This window comes from Athene cunicularia, assembly GCF_003259725.1.
Source record: "Athene cunicularia isolate RWA chromosome 9 unlocalized genomic scaffold, athCun1 chr9_part1, whole genome shotgun sequence".
NCBI lineage: Eukaryota > Metazoa > Chordata > Aves > Strigiformes > Strigidae > Athene > Athene cunicularia.
This window is the reverse complement of record NW_020799110.1, coordinates 17,118,890-17,138,373: the sequence shown is the minus strand read 5'-3', so window position 1 is coordinate 17,138,373 and position 19,484 is coordinate 17,118,890. Positions and strand designations below refer to the sequence as shown.

At 36.5% G+C, this 19,484-nt stretch overlaps 1 protein-coding gene across 2 annotated transcripts in view; it reads right to left on the bottom strand.

Annotated features, from left to right (window-relative positions):
• The window catches only part of ATR (ATR serine/threonine kinase), a 42,162-nt gene extending 22,791 nt beyond the window's left edge, over positions 1-19,371 (bottom strand). The window contains exons 1-22 of one of the 2 annotated variants that reach the window (XM_026855153.1): positions 19,196-19,371; positions 18,196-18,287; positions 16,707-16,850; positions 15,231-16,120; positions 14,047-14,231; positions 12,586-12,780; positions 12,142-12,368; positions 11,188-11,340; positions 10,843-11,041; positions 9,987-10,246; positions 9,390-9,580; positions 9,186-9,286; positions 8,718-8,889; positions 7,913-8,080; positions 6,808-7,002; positions 6,281-6,466; positions 5,757-5,849; positions 4,173-4,303; positions 3,838-3,981; positions 2,547-2,640; positions 1,696-1,821; positions 32-238 (exon numbers count right to left, since the gene is read on the bottom strand). In XM_026855153.1, the coding sequence (XP_026710954.1) occupies positions 32-238; positions 1,696-1,821; positions 2,547-2,640; positions 3,838-3,981; positions 4,173-4,303; positions 5,757-5,849; positions 6,281-6,466; positions 6,808-7,002; positions 7,913-8,080; positions 8,718-8,889; positions 9,186-9,286; positions 9,390-9,580; positions 9,987-10,246; positions 10,843-11,041; positions 11,188-11,340; positions 12,142-12,368; positions 12,586-12,780; positions 14,047-14,231; positions 15,231-16,120; positions 16,707-16,850; positions 18,196-18,287; positions 19,196-19,254 (4,212 nt within the window). In that variant the 5' untranslated portion in view covers positions 19,255-19,371. The remainder of the gene's footprint in view (positions 1-31; positions 239-1,695; positions 1,822-2,546; positions 2,641-3,837; positions 3,982-4,172; positions 4,304-5,756; positions 5,850-6,280; positions 6,467-6,807; positions 7,003-7,912; positions 8,081-8,717; positions 8,890-9,185; positions 9,287-9,389; positions 9,581-9,986; positions 10,247-10,842; positions 11,042-11,187; positions 11,341-12,141; positions 12,369-12,585; positions 12,781-14,046; positions 14,232-15,230; positions 16,121-16,706; positions 16,851-18,195; positions 18,288-19,195) is intronic. The other variant, XM_026855152.1, reaches the window with a different exon arrangement.
• Positions 19,372-19,484: the final 113 nt, after the last annotated feature.

The following is a 19,484-nucleotide window of genomic DNA, read 5'->3' as shown; positions in this document are numbered from 1 at the left end:
CTAAATGAAACACCACACCACCATTTCTTACCACAAAGGTAAAATGTTTTCCTTGAGTTTCACTTGTTGAAAAATCGAGCCTGCCAGGATCTATGGCTCCCAGTTCACCCAAACATTCTCCACAAAGTAGTCGGGCTTGAGAATTTGCATCTTGGCAGCCGATCAGAAGTACAGTTACCAACTGGGAAATGACTGGCTCCACAGTTTCACTGTCTGTTACATACTTAATCAATTTTTCCTAGGAAGTTGAAAAATAAAGATGAGTTATTCTACAACCATGTTTGTGGTAAATAATCTCAGAAATTTGCCATCTGCAACTCACCCTTAGTTTGTACTTTATTTGCCCATGACTTTGGATTTGTGATTCAAATACTGTCATTTTGTAACTGTAGCCCAATTATCCTAAATTGTTTTTACCCTAAGAAGGATTAAATAAATGAGTAACAAAGAGGGATTTGGGCCTCAATTAATAACACTATCATGGCCAATACTGCATTTCATTATCACACACCTCTCTACTAAATTTTCTTTCCTTGTCTTACCAAGAGCCTCTCCTTTTCTAAATTACCTTTTTCACTTATCTGTTCCTTTTCTTCAGACGTTCTGATACTTCCTCTCAATTTTGTTCATGCAGCTGTTGTCATACCTTCTAGTTTCACTGCCATTTGTACCCTTATGATTCCCCATTTGTTGGCCATTTCTTCGCTCTAAGTCCTACCAAGCCCACGCTTTCAAGTCCTTTAAACAATGCCCATCATTTTAATTGGATGACCTTCCTTCTTCATTTTGGCCCAGTGTTCATTCCCCAGATCCACATTTAGTCCAAATACAGAAAAATCTTTTTTCTTGATCATGCGAAAATGTTTGCCATTGTTATGTTCAATGAAAACTGAAACAACAGCCTACATAAAAAATACAGGTAGTTCCATGAGCTATGGAACTAATTAAGCTTGATTTGCTTCAATTATTTTACTAGACTTCTAACTAAGCAAGGCATGGCAAGATTTTGCTGACCTGAGCTGCAGGAATTACTGACTGGCCAGGAATATACACAATGATTGTTGTTTTAGGTAGGATTTTTTAAAATTTCTGACTGAAGAGTGTCCCACATTCTTATAGCTACTAAGAGGACAATTTAAATTTTTTTTTTAATAGGTCAGATATACAGATTTGGAAAGCAGTATCTGCAATTTGTAAATTATTTGAATATAATCAATGGATTCAAATTTTTGAGGGTGGAAGGCAAAGAAGGAAGAAGAAAAAAAAATTAAAGCTGTGAGGTGGTCACACACATCTTAATTCTTTCAGGTATTATGCTCACACACAAAAAATGCTCACTTTAACGTATTAGTCTCCTGATGCAAAAGTCATACATGTTCTAACAGAGAAAAGCCCACACAACAGACTGCTGAAATAGACTTTAGACACATCTTTTCTCAGCGTTGAAGAAAAAGTAAGAAATGTACCAGCAGCCTTGCTGAATCACCATCACACAGATTTGGATAATTTGAGAGTCCTATTACAAAGATGAAAGAGAATCCCTTCTCCCCATTATATTAAGCAACAGATAGCTTAATGAATTGAGGAGAATAACACAGTTCATGTGAACACCCAGCAACAGTTAGGAGTTTCAGATTATTGGTCCAGATGCTACTTCGATTTATTTTTAATTCTGCTGAAGGAGGTTTTCTATACCTGATTTCTATACAATGTTTCTTTCAGGCTGGTAAGTGCATGAATACGAACATCCACATTCTCATGCTGAATAGCTCTCATAGACAGCTGCAGTGTTGTCTGCAAGTCAGTGCTTTTGGAGGATTCCTAAACAAGACATAAGAAGTTCAAAGTGAAGTATAACAGCAACAAGGTTAAGCCGCATTTCAAAGAACACAAGTGAGAACACATATGGACAACTACCTTTCTGACTACATTCTTGCCTTTACCCATACACCACTGTCTTCCAGTCTGTTTTTTTAAAATCTTTTCCTCAAAAAGGTGCTATGTTTATGCTTTTGTGATCGTGTAAATAAAATTTATTAAATCAGAAGAAAACGCTTTGCTTTGAGCACCTCATTATCTAAAATCAATTTTTACTTTTGTTACCTCATTCCCACTAAATAACTGCTGCTTCCCATCTGAGTGCAACCTAACCATTCTGAGGGCAAGCAAAAGAAATTGAGTACTCCTAAAAATAGACATATTTTGTTACTTTTAAAGAGAATACAGAAGAGGGATCAAATTGAAAGTAGCTTCTCTGGTAACACAATCACTGTCATAGCCAATACTACTGATTTATAATCTCTTTAGCTTCAAAAAGATCAAAAGTCAGTGTTCAGGAGATGCTACAGAAACAAGCATGTTAAACATAAGAATATTTTTATTCTAAAAAAGAATCAGGACCTGTTTCAAAGCATTCCTGCAATACAAATTCTGGTTTGCTGGAGACAGGTAAATACTATTTCCATAATGATAAACTTGACATTTTTTCCTTACTTGTCATGAATTCATTTCATGCACTGAAAATAAAACAATAAAAGAAGCTATACCTTTCTGTATTCCTGAAGTACAACTTGAATTTCTTTTAGTTCTGGGAGGTCAGGCAGAAAATATATTTCATGCAAAAACTCTCGTACTGCATCCCTAAGTTACAAAAAATATATTGCAAAGAAAAAAGAAAAGCAATAAAATGTAATGACTAAAAGAATAAAGGCTTGAAAAGCAGAAAAAAGTAAATTCCATTAATTTTTAATCTAATTAAGTATACATATTAAACAATTTGTTTCTCTCATTACTCAACTAAGCCACAGGTATTTCTCCTCTATACTTCAAATTACTTTGTCTATTAAAGGCATTTCTTTCCAAAGCTTTCAAAGTTGCTTCTTCTCTATCAGGATTTGCAATCCTTATTTTGGGCACTGGATTAAGAATGGTGAGAATAATCCCATTTGACGTGAATACAGTTCCAGTTCTCCATATAAGAAAAAGACCCCACAAAACCAAAAAAAAGAATTCTGTGTTCCTAACATGAAGGAATCTTTCAGTTTCACTGCTGTAAGCTTCTATGAAAGCCTTATTATTTCTATTGTCACCTTTAAGTTTGAATAATGTTGGTATGATCAGCGCAAGAAAAATGAAAACCCAACAAAAGTAATTAATATATTAGCTATCACCATTCCTTAAAAAAAGAAAAAAATCAGAAGTTTAAGCTGCAAAACATAAGATGAAAAAGAATTGACTCAACATGGTCTTTGAAGAGGTTAAGTAGCAAAAATGTCAGTCTTTTGTATTAGATTTTGATCTTCAGTTGTGACCACTTGTGAAGAGGATGTATGACATCTTACTCAAAATTAAATTCTGTGCGCTGCATAACTCTAATTATCAAATGGAACAAATAAAGAACTTATTTCCCCCCCGTTTTCAATGCTATACACTTCTCTCTAGCTTAGAGCAAAGGTTAGCAATCAGTTATTCTGTGTGCCCTGTAGAGGGAAGTCATTTTTCATACGAGCAGAAAAAAATGCAGTATCAGAAAACCTGGCAGGTGTGTCTGAATGGGGTATACCTTGGCCATAGCATCATATATTTATATGATATATATTTATATATCATATATATATCATATATAAAACCACCTTTTCAGATGAGGCTAGCACTTGTCAAATTTCAAAATGCAAATTTCAAATTGCAATTTAGTGAAGTAGGAATTCAATAGAACAACATACTGTTTTGCAGAAAAATAAGTTCTCTCATCTCAGTGCTGGACAATTTTAATTTAGGGTTATCCCCGTTCTTATTGCAGAATTTAATCCATATAACTAAAAATATTTTGTACAGTACCTGTTCTCAACTATGAGAAAGTAAAACACTGCTGTAGTTTCCTTGGGCTGGATATGTATAAGGGGCAATAATGCTACTATCACATGACTAAGCAAGGACCCAAGGTATGAATGGTCCAGACTTCGGACGAAACAATCCCAGGCTCTAAACAAGAAAAGACAACAAAACAACAGTAATTAATGATACTTCTCTACATAAAGATGTTTTAACAAAGTCATGAAAAGCATTTTAAGTTATTTCAGCTCTGTAGTTTAGACTGTTGTCTACAAAAAAAAAAGTGTACTGAAGGACAGAAATAGCAGGTATGTCACTGTTTGGGTACACTATCAGTTCACCTGCAACACAGTTCTGGAAAGTCATCCTTGTATCTTAGAGCTGTTCTTAGTGTAGTCATCATCTTCACTCTTACTGAACTGATGTGTTTGGGACCCATGAGCTTCATTAAGGACATAAGACTGTTTAAAGCCTAGACAGAGAGGAAAGTCATTTTAGTGTATTAGATACTCAGTAAAACATGCACAAACCATATTTTCTAATAAAACCTGGCTTAAGAAATCATACTACATAAGACATCAAATTTGGTTTGATGTTGCAATAAAGGATTTGTGCGTTAAAGAAAAAGAGAATGAAAGGGAATCTTTAATGACATTATGCTAACGAGAAGTCATTATTTAGACTGTTGACAGATTGACGAGGAAAGAACTGTGAACCGAAAGGAGGTAACGGTTATACAAGTCTGTTATACCAAATGATTGACTATATGTCCAAAGGTTTAGAAGCTAAGAGGAGCAGGGTTTGGAAATATAAACAAATAAACTTGCATTTAAAATAACCCAAACCAACAGAACACCAACAACAGAATTGACATACACCTTCTGGCAGAAATGATTGGTAAACCTCAGGGAACAGGTAATAGCTCATTTGTCAATGGGACTGACAAAACACAGAGGAGGAAATAACGAGATGCAGAAAAAGCAGGAGATATTTCAGTCACAGTAACACTGTACCAAACAAGGTAGTACAACGGCCAGCGTGACAGATCAGTAACACAAAAAGAAACCTGAGCTTGAGGAAAGGTCACAAAGGTGAAATTCACCACCAACAAAAAACAGAACAAGAAAAGATAGAAATAGCAGGTGCAGCAGAAGAAATGCTATACAAATGAAGAAATTCAGAAAGTGTGAAGACATAGGACTATGAAAATGAAATCATCTCAATATGACTATCAGAGAAGCAAAAAGCTTGAATTAAGACCAGAGAAAATGCAGTCCATCAACGTAAGGGTTATATACATTCTACCACCAAAAAATTCCCTACAGAAATCATCTGCACTACCTCTGTGAGGTGGCTAGAAGGCCTGTCCTGTGGTCAGAAGCACTGCCTCAGTAGAGCAGAACTTTCAGACTCTGTCTCAAGTTGTGAGCTCTAATTTCTCTAAATCCTCTCTACAGTAAAAGCTGAAAGGAGCTGTTCTGTGACAAGCAAAACCAATAAAGTCTGGTTTCTTTTAGATTTCATCTTATTTTCTTTAGCTTTCCCTTTGGTGTCCTTACAACTCCATTCCCTGCAGTAACTGCAGTTTTCTCCTACATTCCCTCATCCTCCACTTTCTTTTACACATATAAAACATACACTTGAATTCCTCCGCTGTAATTGTGGATTGATTTGTTACATATACCATATATACCATGTCTGACCAAAACATATACACTAGCTGACCATTAAAGAAACAGAACAAAAACTTTTGAGTTTACACAGAAGTCCTACCCACAGTGAGACCATCAGTTTTCAAGAATCATGTCTGAAGCTTAATATCTTTGAGACTTCAGTGACCATAGCACAGTCACATAAATAAGTCTAGATTATTAAAATAGCCCTTTCTTATCTTTGTTAAAATATTCAAAATTAAGTTTACGCACCATTTTTTTATCCTCAATGCCAACACTGGAACTCAGTAACTGCATGTTAAAAAAAGCCAAGATACCAAGCAATTTAGGTTGCAGATAATCAGCCTGTGGAGGGAAAAAGCAAAACAAAAAGAATGCCAACAAATCATCTTATTATTAACACATTCCTAAACTTAAGTAATTAAAAAGGAAGTATGAAATGCTAATTCTGAAAGCCAAATAAGAAGAATCTCAAATATATACACTGCTCCTTAAGAAATATCAGTGTCATGAAAGACATCCCTATTAGGCTGTAGGATTTTTTTGTCCTGGTAGGAATTTGATATGTGTGCACAACGTTTGAGGGGACGGGGTTTATGCATACTTGGTACATATCTCCCTATTACAGAAACAATATGAAATGTCAGCCTTTCCTCCACTTTTTGCCTCAGATAAGAGAAGTTCAGAGAATATCAAATTGTCTTCACTGTCAGACTGGAGGAAAAAAAAAAAAAAAAAAAAAAAAATCGAACAAAACTGAACATGAAAATCCTTACCATTTGTTCAGGTGATGTTATTTCTCTAGGTCCCTGATAGGGATCATCCTGAGATGCAAATGAAGCCAATATTGACAAACCATTGAAGACTTGTTGATAGTGTTCTCCTATACGCAGCAATAATTCATTATGCAGTCCCTGGTAGTCCTGTCTCAGCAAGCTGCCCAGTTCTATCTCAGTCTCATTCTATAATCAAATAGCAAAGAGACACCAAGTCGTCATTCCACCACAATAAAACTAGCACACTGAGACAGGAGACACCGGACCCTGGTTAATTTACCATATAAATCCAAAAGAAGCAGCGTCCAATCAGCTCAATCTTAGATAAACCAAGTTTTTAGGTTTGCAAGCTATCTTACAACAGTTCCTCAGAGTCAACAGAACAAATTATAAACAAGAACAGCAAAATTTCTGCATATACAATTTTCCCACCTAAGTTTTACAATACTGTAGCTTAAAGCAGAAAGCTCACTATTCATCAATTGTTGCTCCAACTCTGCATGTATAATAGAGCAAAGGGAATTTACCTTGAGGTAATGAAGCGCCCGCTTAAGCTCATCCTTGGAGCAGGAACAGACCAAATGGGAGAAGATGTATTTGAAGTTATTGATTAAAATCTCTCTTCGGTTTACATTCAGCTGTTTTGCTATGGTTCGAATAAGTGTGGAGGCTGCAGGACTAGCCTTGGCTGCGAGGTCAGGAAGTAAAACTTGTAGGGTCCTCTGGTAAATTAAGAGCAACACTTAATGGAAAAAGAAAAAAAAACAAAAAAAACACACAACAAAAAAACCCTCCAAAACCCCGGGGTTTGACTGTTCTATTTGTGTCAGTACAACACCACACATCTCTGGTCATATGTACGACCATAGGTATGCATAAAGAACAGATTTAATAAAATGGAAATACTTAGTAAAAATACAGATAAAATAAAAATAATTACTTAAGGAGGTGCTTCATCTAATCAGTACTGAGAAACATGCAAACAAAATAGTGAGCAAGCATTTTTTGTGTCCATCCAGATTCTCCACAAAAGGAAATCTTAAAAGGAAAAATAACACCAAAAACAACAACAAAAAACAACACACTCACACACAACAGCACTCCTCCGACCTATCACTCAATTAGAACACTGCTTACTTAATGGCTGTGCATTTCCCATCTACCAACAAGCAAAATATGAGTATGAAGCTACTTAGGCTGCAAGTAAGAGGTATCTAAGCAGATCAAATGTCTATCCACGGAACAATAGCTTTCTTCATTTGAAACAAGAAAGCAGACACCATGCCAAAACTATGCCTTACAAAGGAATCCTCCACATGCAGCAAACCATTAATATAGATATACTCAGCGAGTATTCTAGACCTTCATTAGTTCACCATCTGTCATACTTGAATTAGCACTATAGCCATCACTAACTCCTTGATAAAACTGTTCCTCTGTATTTGAGCTCCCAGTTGCAGCAACCCAGAAATATTCTATATTATAACAACAGCAACTAGAGAGAAAAAAAAATTCAGATCTGTGACATTCACAGAAAAACTGTGGACTAAAATGAAAATGCACAAGCACTCCCCTCTTCCCCCCCTCAAAAAAAAAATAAAAATCAAAAGTATAAAGGACTGATCAACTTACTGAGAGAAAGCGATTTAGATCTGGAAAATCAAATACATTGGCGATCTCAGATAACATGTCCAGAGCCATTTCTCTCTGGTGAGCAGCTGTTTGTTTCTGTAGCTCATTACCCTGGCACGGAGCACTCAATACTGCCATCTGGCTGGAGTGCAGGGATTCCACTAGAAACTAACCACGAAGAAACATTTAGTGCTATTTTTCCCTTTTTCACTCCCTAAAAACAAACACAAGAGTTTCACTCCTCTTTCTATGCATCTGTTTTTACTTTCTCATTTATTATACATAAATCTATGATTATTACTTTGCTATAGAACTGGATTATCATCCACTTAATAACTGCATTTAATTTTGCAACCCTGGATTCAGGTATTGCATTATTTAAAAAAATATTCAAAATTAGAAGTCTGCTTTTGACAATTTTTTTTTAAACAGAACTTCTATCTTTGGGTAATGGGTGTAGCAAACAAAGAAATCAATCATGTCAGTATTATGCCTGTAAAGCAGTGACTTCAATTCCCATTTTAAATCATAACCTCTTGTCTCAACGGTACCACACAATGCAAGAAATTGTACAGTTCCTCTATTTCAGAATGACAGTTACTAAGGGATAGCAAAGAAAAACAATACTGTTGAGGGGAGAAGATTATGAAAATCTTCTTTGATTCTTTCCTGAACCCTTGTGGAGGTGTTCTGTTTTTTAAATCCAATGAGATTTCACCTTGTAAAACATGTTGAATACCATTTTCAAAATACACAAAAAGAACCTAAACATGTCTTTCTAAACTACCAACTGTTTTCTTTTTACCTGACAGATAGGCTTCTTGTACTGACTGAAAAAAGCTTGCAGTTTTATGGACTTTGCTGCTGCAAGGGATCGAATTTCTGTGTATGCTGCTCCAGCCACAGAAGCTGACTTGGACAACAAACAGTGTAATAAATGCAAGAGCGCAAATGGTACCAAATCTCCTTTTGATGCCCTTACAAAGTAAGCAGAAGAAAAATTATTAAAAAGGAAAAAAGAATAGTAGCATTAATAAAATAACTTAAGAATATACAATTACCATAATGCAAAATGACTCATCATTGTATTTGCATAGCTTATCTCTATTTCCTATGACAGGGCAGAAGAAAATGAGAAATACTCCATATGAATCAACATCTTAGTACAGTTGCAAAGGACTCTGGACAAAGGCTGAGCTTGAAATAAGTAATTTAATCTTACATTTACACTACTGACACTACTTTACAATTTTCAAGATACTATCAAAAATACCTTCCGATATCTCCTGTTGTGAGAATCAAAGTATCTTTAAGGTCGTTATTTTGTGATATTTTGGCATTTGTATAGGCTTCTTTCATCCTTGAAACAAACAGCTGGAACACACGAAAATAAAACAAAAAAATAATTTTAGGGTGATTAGTGAAACAAAACCCACAGTAAGTTATGAAAAACAACCAAGAAGAAATATAAATCCACCTCTTTTATAAATCCTTCTTCAGAGTCTAAGGATTCTAGTATGTTCTTTATGCAGTCACTGAAAGCCACTCTCACATCTTTGTCTGGATCTTCCATTAGATTTAATAAAGACCCAACAAGAATCTTCACACTGGACTCGTCAGTGTTAAAATCCAGATGTTTGCAAAGATGAGGTATATTTTCTATAAATGCTGGTTGGCGTGGGTTGGAGGACAACAGAGAAAGATTTTTTGAACACTTGTTAAAAATCTATTGAAGCACACAGAACAGTGATGCAAGTAAGACATAGAGCTGAATTTTTTAATCTAAAGAGTAAATATTGTCAAACCATCAAAGCTATTCAAAATTCAGATTTTATCAAGTATTACATTTCTAGATATAGCTATAGACCTCAATTAAGCCAAGGTACTTTAAAAAGAATATCGATGACAACATCAAACATTAGTAGTGATATCAACTGAAATATGTATTTCAAGCACTATTATATCTATTAAAAGAAAAACAATATAGAAAAAGAGGTATGGAGAAAGGTACAGAAGTTGTGACTTAGTACCTCATACAGAAGTGCAAAATGTTAATAAAGGTAAAGTCACATACCTAGCTTTACTGAACTGGATACTTTGTTCTCGAGGAGAGTAAGAAATGGCTTGAAAACACAGGCTTGCACAGAACAAGTTTTTTCACCATCAGAAGTCACAGTAAGGCTGCTACATAAAATATCGTAAGTAACATGCTTAATAGCAGAGTCTGCTAAGGAAGGTCGTACACTGAAAGTACCAGAAAGACAGCAAGATAATTTCCCAATTATAGCAGCACAAGCCTCCTTGACTAGCTCAGACTCATCTTTGATTTGATTTCTGAAATGGGAACAAAAATGAAACCATATTAATAGATCATTTGCCTAGAAATGTATATTTCTGCATTGTTTGAATTCTCTAACTATACTGAAGGTACTATGAGAACAATTTAAGGATCTGTTTCATTAAATTATCTTTTTCCTTTTCAGATTACCTACAAGTTCTATTAAATGTTTGAAGTAGCACTGGGCATGGTGATATAACATGCTGGGCTGGCATGTTATAAAGTAACTGACAACTATAGGACAGAAGACATCAAGATGTATATACAAAAGGCAGAGAAATTGGAAAGATTTAAAGAGACATATGGACAAATACCTTTTAAGATATCTCCTTTCCCCTCCTCAGTTTAAATTTGTTAATTAGAAATGGTATCTTCAACTAGAGAAGTAACTTGTACACTCACATGGTAAGTGAACACTACTCTGTCATACAGACATTGTCACACCAATCCTGTTGATATCTTACTATTTCTGAAATTGAGATCTAGCAAATTTTGGATGAAATAGAAACAAATCTCTATTTTTGTGCTTATACTAAATTTCTTATTTTCCATTTTTCTTGCATGGAGACAGAAAAGCAGCATTAATACATACAAAAGAGCTTCAGGAATCATACTGCAGGACTGCACACTTGGTGGATGAAGCAGGAGGGAGAATCCTTTAACACAAGTAGCCCGAATTACTTCGTGGGGACTTTGCAGTGCCCAATGATAAATGGATTTTCTCCAATCCAGATGAACGTTGCTTGGGAACAGAGACAGAAGGAACACACAGTGTGACTGACTTTGAGGTGCTAAAGGGAAAAAACAAAATAAAGCAGATACTTACTTGATTTACACTTTTGATATCCTCAATCAAGATAAGAAGGCAAAGAAAATAATTTTACTTTACAAGAATCATTCCACAGATATTTGGTTTTATATACTTTAACATACTTACAGAAAGTCTGTGCAGTTTTTTGACTCAGAACTAGAGCATCAAACCCAAAAGCAGATGGCTTAAAAGAAGAATCATCAGGATGGCTGTAAATCCAGGGCAGAGACAGCAATCCACATAAATTACCAAGAATTTGATCACTCAGGGGAATTTTCACTAGGGGAAAAAAACAAAATGAAACAAACCAACCAAAAACCTCATACTTTTACAGCTCTGTATAGTTCATAAAACAGATGCACATTTTATGGTCTTAATTTGTTACAAAATGTTATTTTTTCTATCAACAAATATTAGTATCACTATTCCCACATGCTGGATATCCTACATTCCAGGCATATCATAATAAATTACCTAGTGCTACATCAAAATAACCTAAAAATTTCATTAAACAGTTGACAGCGTGTAATACACCAGCAGCAGAATTAACACAACTTCTCTGGATTTGTACAAAGCCTCTCAGGTGGACTTTGGGATGCCTAGTAATCTGAACTTTTAATGCTTCAGTCTTAGTAGAGTCTGTCCTCCATCCTACTAGCTACTTGGAAAAAAATCCATGCAAGTACTTAGTATTTTGGTATGCTTCCTGCATGCCACATTTGCTGAAGCTGGTCAGAAACAGTAAAACAGATACTGTAAGGCATGCTGCCTCTGTGTGTGTGAAAATGAAAACTGCTAAAGTTAATTTCTTCCTCATGCATATTCGCTACCCCCATGTAGTCTCTTGTTAAGATAAAAATCAATAGTACAAAGACTAGCAAATCATGTTCAAAAAGGAATGGAAAGGAAGCTCTCTAATCAAAGAATGCTTTTTTTAATTTAACCTTTTTTGTAGAGAAATTTGACTTCTGGCACAAGATCTATAATTTCAGTACCTCTACCACAACAGACCAATTTAGTCAGATGTATTCCCAATTCACGAATCCAATAAAAGACATGCTAGTTTAAAGGATTTCTCACCTTGTGCATACAGCAAAGCATCAGAGATTTTCACTATTCTGTCAATTACTTGTTCTAGGGTAACAATCTGTGTTGCAGCCTCTAACAGGTTTCTGCAGACTTTCACTACACTTGCGATAAAATCAGAGGAAATCCATGTGAAGTGTACATTCACGAATGAATCTGAGGAGCTTGGAGCATTCTTAAATATCTCAGAGTTACATGGATGATTTACTTTCTGATCTGTGCTGTAAAAACATAAATCATATGATCAATACAACAGACTATAAACATTTAATATTGTATTGCTTTTAAGCAAAGATACTATGAAAATGTATTTATTCAAAACACACAAGACTTATCCAACACTTGTCCTAATACATGGACAAGCATTCAAGTAATCTACACAAATCATAACAACAGTTACAAGAAACTACTGGTCTCAGTTTCACCTTGGTACCTTACCTGGTAAATTTTGTTGGGGGAGAACAATGAACTATGCACAAAGCAGCTAGTCGCAAAATTACAGCAATCCCTTCTACAGTCTGAAGAATATCCGCTGTCAGAATGTCTTTCTCAAGGATAAGTATTAAGGATGCAGCTTTCTTCGTGATGGCATTCCATAGAGTGCTCTTCAATGTCATGTTTACAGGATTAAGTCTGTAATTTGATCATATTATTTTCTAACACTTTTTTTTTTTTTTTTTTTCAGAAAAAATAAATTATCATAGCAAAACCATAGCTAATCCATCTTGGATACAGGATTAAAAAAAAATACCAAATGAATCTTTAGCTTAAATGTGGCCTTTGGGAGAACAAGCTACTAACTCTGAAGTTAAGTATGATGGAAAATCAGACTTATCTGAAAGGCTGTAAAGGTGTAACACTATAATTCTCGTAAGGCCAGGGTGACCAGGCTGGTTCCTGATAATTATAACAAGGCAAACATTACACCCATCTTCAAGAAAGGAAAAAAAGAGGATTCAAAGAACTATAGGTCAGCCAGCCTAACCCCAGCCTCTGAGAAGGCTATGGAAAGAGTTTTCTTGAACTCATTTCTAGCTACATAAGGGACAAGAAGGTGACTGACAACAGCCAGCACCAAGGGTAAATCATGCCAGACTAACTTGATGCCTTTCTACAATGAGACAGGTAGCTCTATGGATAAAAGGAGAGCTGCTTATTTGGAGGACCTCAACTGGCTGGAAAACTAGGCTGACAAGAACATCATGAAGGTCAACAGAGACATATGAAAAGTCCTGCAACTGGCACAAAAAAACCCCCATGGAATAGAACAGGCTGAGGGCTGACTGTTTAGCAAGCAGCTTTGGAGAAAATGACCTGGTGGACTTGTGGAAATGTTGAATGTAAGAGCAATGTGACCTTATTGCAAAGAAGGTCAACAACATACTTGGCTGTATTATCGAGAGTGAAGGCTGATTGTGATCCCACAGCTGGAATCCAGCATGCTGGATCCAGTTCTGAGTGCCCAAATACAAGAAAGAGATCAACATCCTGGAACAAGTCCAAGACAATCAGGGAGCTGAAGCACAGCACAAGCAGAGGCTGAGAGAACTGGCTTTGTTCATCTGAGAACAACCTGACTAACTAGACGTGCTTTACACATCTAGTGCAACAGCTTAGCCACATATGCTATTCTGTCATTCTGTATTTGCTCAGCTTTTCTGGTTTTAGTCTGTAAAAACGAAAATTGTTTGCATTGAACATACTAAAAATACAGTCTCTTTAACTAAAGTTTGGCTTTAAAATAATTTGTAGATTCTGATCCTTCAAAATATTGTTTACATCTTTTCCCAGAAAAATCTTCATGTGGCTGTTATGAAGAAACTGCCTCAAAAAAGTTATAATTTGTTATTATTTACTAGCCAAATTACTATACAAGTAGCTACTGAGTGAGTGTCATACATTACTGGTTTAGATGACTTTGGATGCTTTGTTGGCAGGCTTAGTCGTCGTCTTTTCTCTGGAACTTCATCACTGCTGCTGCTCCACCCATCTGTATCAGAAGTATCTACCTGGTTCTGATGAAGCTCCTGAAAGATTTCTTCTGTTTGTGTTTTTAATGCTGTGTAAAGTGGACTCAACAGATACTGGGATGGACAAACAGAGGTACCATGATGTATGCTATGCCTTACTTCTCAAAGACATGATATTACTGTTTCTGACTTAAAATACAAAATTCCAAAATATTATGGTAACAGATTCTTAAAAATCTTTCTGTTCAAAAACCTTAATCACAAGATTAAAGCTCTCATAAGCAATGGAGTTTCCTGTGTTCCAACCAGAGAGAATGCAGCTTGTATAGCTGTTTCCCAGTTCTTGCCATAATACTTTGCTCCACCAAAGTCATCCAGACACACTAAGTTTAAGAGACAATACCATAAGCATGTGGGTGTATGGGGTAGAGAGAACACTCAACATATCAATACCTCATTATTAACACCTCATTATGGTTTTAAACTAAAGGAGGGTAATTTAGATTGGACATAAGGAAGAAAGGTTTTACGATGAGGGTGGTGAAACACGGGAACAGGTTGCACAGAAAGGTGGTAGATGCCTCATCCCTGGAAACATTCAAGGCCAGGTTGGACAGGGCTCTGAGCAACATGATCTACTTGAACATGTCCTTGCTCGTTGCAGGGGGATGCACAAGATGACCTGTAAAGGTCCCTTCCAACCAAAACTATTCTATGACCCTATTTTAATTCAAATCTTTCTGTCTGCCTGTCCCCAACAAATATGACCAAAAGCATAAGGTTATAAAGTAAGAGCAGCTCAGATGAAGGGAAATTACTTGTAAAGCTGCCCTTATATGAGCATACTCTGTGCTTTACCCCCATTTTATACTACGATTACAGACCTGTCCGCCTGCATATCTTCTCAATAGTTCAATACATGCAAAAAACATAGGGTCCAGCTACATGCAACTAAAGAACTCTGACCTGTACAAGTATATGAAACAGTTGAGAAACAATGACTATCAAATTATGCAACTAAAACCAGCATTTCTTTGATTTTCTTCTTTGCACAGATGTAGGCTTTTGTACGTGACCTATTCACACAAACAAGAGTTTTTAAAATTAGCCTACCTCTTGTTCTTCCTGAGTTCCAAGCACATCCACAAAAATTCTGCATATGGCACTTATACGGACTTTTCTTACTTGTAAGGCAGACTCATAGCCAGTTGGAACAAACTCCAGAAAATATTGCAGTATATGGCAAAAAGCAGCTTTCAGCTTTTCGGACTGAAGACACCTTAACACATCACCTTCAAACAGTGCACAGAGTTTCTCTAGTAGCATATTCAAGTAGACAGGTTCAATATGTTTGTAAGAATCTGCTTCAAAAGGCAACAATGTCCTCACCAACAGTAACAATGGTTCTCCAAAGAGTTCTGATTCTTCAGTATGCATTTCAAGTGCTGACTGTAAAATTCCAAAAAAGACTGTGAAGAAAACACTGGCCAGCTGTTCCGGTGGTCCTCCTAAATGAATTAATTTTACCAAAAACTTCACTGCCAAAGATTTAACTTTCAGACTGCCATATTCCAACAGAGAGCAGCCTATCCCCCAGAGAATAATATCTTGTCTTACAAAAAACAGATCTGCAACAATATCTGTCAGAACAGACATTAATATAACTTCCAAACATTCTACATTGGGCATACCCATCAGCTGTAATGGTGCCAATCTTAAATACCCCACATTGTCAGTTGCATTGCTTGAAAATCTCTTTACAGTCACTGGCCAGACCAGTCCATCTCCCCAGAGATGCTTCTGTGCATCTCTTTCATGTAGGAAGATTAAGTCTTGGAAAAGTTGTAGTAAGTCTTTTGTTAGTACTTCAAAAATGGAGCAACTTTTCATTTTAAACAGGAAAAGTAATGAGCAAATGACATCACAAATATTCTTGTACAATGTGTGGCAGTTTGGAGCTGCAGCAATTCGGAGAAGCCTTGTTATGATCCAGTTACTAAATTCTAGGACAATAAAAAGAAAGAGTGAACAGAAAATTATTAAGATAAAACCCAAAACCTCCTATTACGAGCAGCCCTTGAGAGCAGGCTGCTCATCAGTAAAACAAAGGAAAAATCCTTGAGATAAATGCATGTAGGCTCAGTGAACAGCGAGCCTTCACAGAGACATTCCTTCAGCAGATCTTATTGAAAAAGAGGAAAATGGGAGGGTGGGGTGGGGAAAGACAGACATTTTACACTGGGTAGTTCCAGACATTTTCCTCTGTTGAAAAAAACTCTCAAGCAATGAAAAACCTTCAGGCAATGAATATGTGTACAGGATATACCTCATCAACATGAACCAGGTAATATCACCAAACAATGGTAATGAATAAGGTCAAACTCTGTCCTGATAAATTTCCATTATCAAAAGTGCAAGTCAATTTAAAATATTAAAAGTCTATCTTAATATTCCCTTACTTATAAATGTGTAATGCTGATCTTACAAACCTGCCTTTTCCCGTTTTTGTTCTTTTGTAAGACAACATTTTCAGAAAATTTAAATCCTGAAAATACCAAGCTTCAAGATAAACACTTTCAACAAACTCACCAATGCAACTGGATTCGGTTTCCTCCTGATTTCCATCCACATTTACAAACATAAGTGGGGAAGATTTCATGATGTGTTGAATAAAATCAAGCAACATTACAGAACTTGGCTGTGAATCTGATTTCTTAATCAGTTCCAAAGCAACTTTAAAAAAATAAAAAAAGAGAAGACACATTTCTGAGTTAGCATTGCAGTAAATCAACTTCACAAATTTTGTTCACACCTAAAGAGAAAGAAGAAATTTTTTATTTAACATACTATGATATGGTATTAAACCTGTATAATTATCAATGGGAGTGTGCTTTATTAATGCATGAAGATGATTTTGTGCATATTGTAAACCCTCTATGTGACACCAAATTGTATGAAGAAACATGTAAATTAGCTTAAAATTATTAATTAACACTACATGTATTAACGTTTATTATTATATCCAACTGGTTGATGAGTGAAGACTATCAAATAGTTAACATTTTAATTTTTAATTACACAATTTTCCCTAGGTTTATGATCTTGGAAGAAAAAAAACCTCTCAGAATTGTTTTAAATCTCCAAGAAATAAAAATTTTTAAATGGTCAGTTCAGCTTCCCAAATCAGAAAGTTTAGCAAAATACTAAACATACCTAATGCTGCTGTATAGCTCCATTGAAACAGGTACCTGAATCACATCAGATTTATCCAAATTCCACACAGTTAGTTAGCACAAGAGGAAAACCATCTCAGATTCAGACAGCAATTAAACAGCAAAGTTACATGGTAATGATAAAATGCAACACTTATGTACTCAAAAGCAGTATCTAAAGCAGATTGGCTTTTTGTTTTTATTTTTATAGCCTTGCCTCTCAGGGCTCTAAGAAAATTGACAAGAGCATCATCTATAGAGTAACATGGGTATGATACTTAAGTTGAGCAATTCACTATGCAAAATATCGGTCTGAGACAGCTACATGAAATTATACCATTACTGTGATTCTCCTTGATGCAAATGTACAGATAACTACAAATTATAATTTTGTAGTATATGTATTTCATACTTACCAAAATGTTCTTAAAGTACTGTAATAATTGGAACCTCAACATGACTTAAGGAGTACTAAAATAAGGTTTTGTTAGAATTCTAAAATTAAGAATAAAGTTGTTTACATGAAAGTATTTCAATTATGAAAGACCCCATGAGTATTAAGACTTGCAAGCTACATTACTTGATGAACAATCACATTACATGATACTCCTGATTTTTCCGTGTTGTGAGCATACATATTTGTACAAGCCTGCACTGCATTTCCCCCACTTTTTTTTTTCTTAAGTTTCTTCATATCATAATAGCAAATACTTCACCATGAAAGTTATTAAAAACCAAGTCATAAATGGTATTGCATTCAACTACTAAATCTGTGTTGAAGTAAGAGTTGTAACATTTTCTCTGTCAGGAAGTACTTAAAGCATGAAGCAGATAATAGTTTTAAAAGATAAGGATGTAATACTTACCAACATCTACATCTGTAAGAATTCTGTCAATAAACTGGCAGAGTATTTGTCTTGGTTTCTGCACAACTGTATTGTAGTCTTCTGGACTAGCACTAGAAGTATATTATTTTGACATTATCCATTTTAAAGTACAAAATACTTATTTGAAGCCTATCTCAACAATAAAATGTTATTTGTTGACTTTTTTCTTCTAGAAGTCTTCAAAAAGAAATACAAATTGATTTCTCATTTTAATGACCAGCATATTGCCTGTTCCTCTGCCTCCTTATTCCTCAGAAGTACAAAGTTTTATGAAGTGAAGATAATTTAATTTTGTTATGCAATTATGTTTAATATATATTAAATGCACATCTGGCAGACTAAGGGATTTATCTGCATGTTACCAACAAGTAACAAACCAGCTTTAGTGAAGAACAAAAAAAAAAAAAAAAAGAAAAAAAGAACACGTTCCACTTCTGGAATTAACCAAAATGATTCAACTGATTAGTTACCGATACCTTGGGTAAAAGGTATCAATAGCAACTGCTGAGGTCACTAACATATCATCTAGCACTCCTCAGGTCAAGTCTTCAACGTACAATTGTACCTCCATGTCAACTAGCTGCCTACCACAAAATAAAGCTACAGTCTTGATGCTCCCATTAAAACTTTAGAGCAAAACATTTTCAAGGTCGTTTAATTCTCAGCAAAACCACACTACAAACACAACAGAAGCCCCCAGGACGCTGGGTGCTATGCAGGCCAACACACATCTCCCATCAGGTTCTATCAGCACCACCAGCGAGGTGGGGAGCAACCCTGGCAGGTGTCGGGAGGGGAAGGTGGCCAGGATGCGGGGAAGGCGGCCGCCCAGGCCCGGGAGACCTCTCAGAGGGCGAGGGAAGGCCTCCCCCCACTTTACCAACGCCCCACACCACACGATGCCGAGGCCGCTTCTCGCAGCGCAACTCCCCACCCCGCCCACAGAGGCTCTAGGAGGCGCAGGCCGGGTCCGTCCTACCTGGCCAGCTCCCGCAGCGCCGGGATCATGGAGGCCATCTCCAGGCCCTGCTCGGCCATGGCTCCCGCTTTGAAACAGGCCGCGCGCGCCGCCGAGGCGGGAACAGCGCGACGGCGTCCGGCAGGAGCCAACACTGCCCCGATGTCGAGCGGCGGCTGCGCTCCCCAGCGGCGCTGCTGAAGTTTAACCGCTTCGTCACCAGACGGCGGCTCTGTGCTCGAGTTCTACCGGCCTCCCCCAGGGACCTCGCTGTCCCCACAGGGCCTCCTCCGCGGCGCAGTGCACAGAC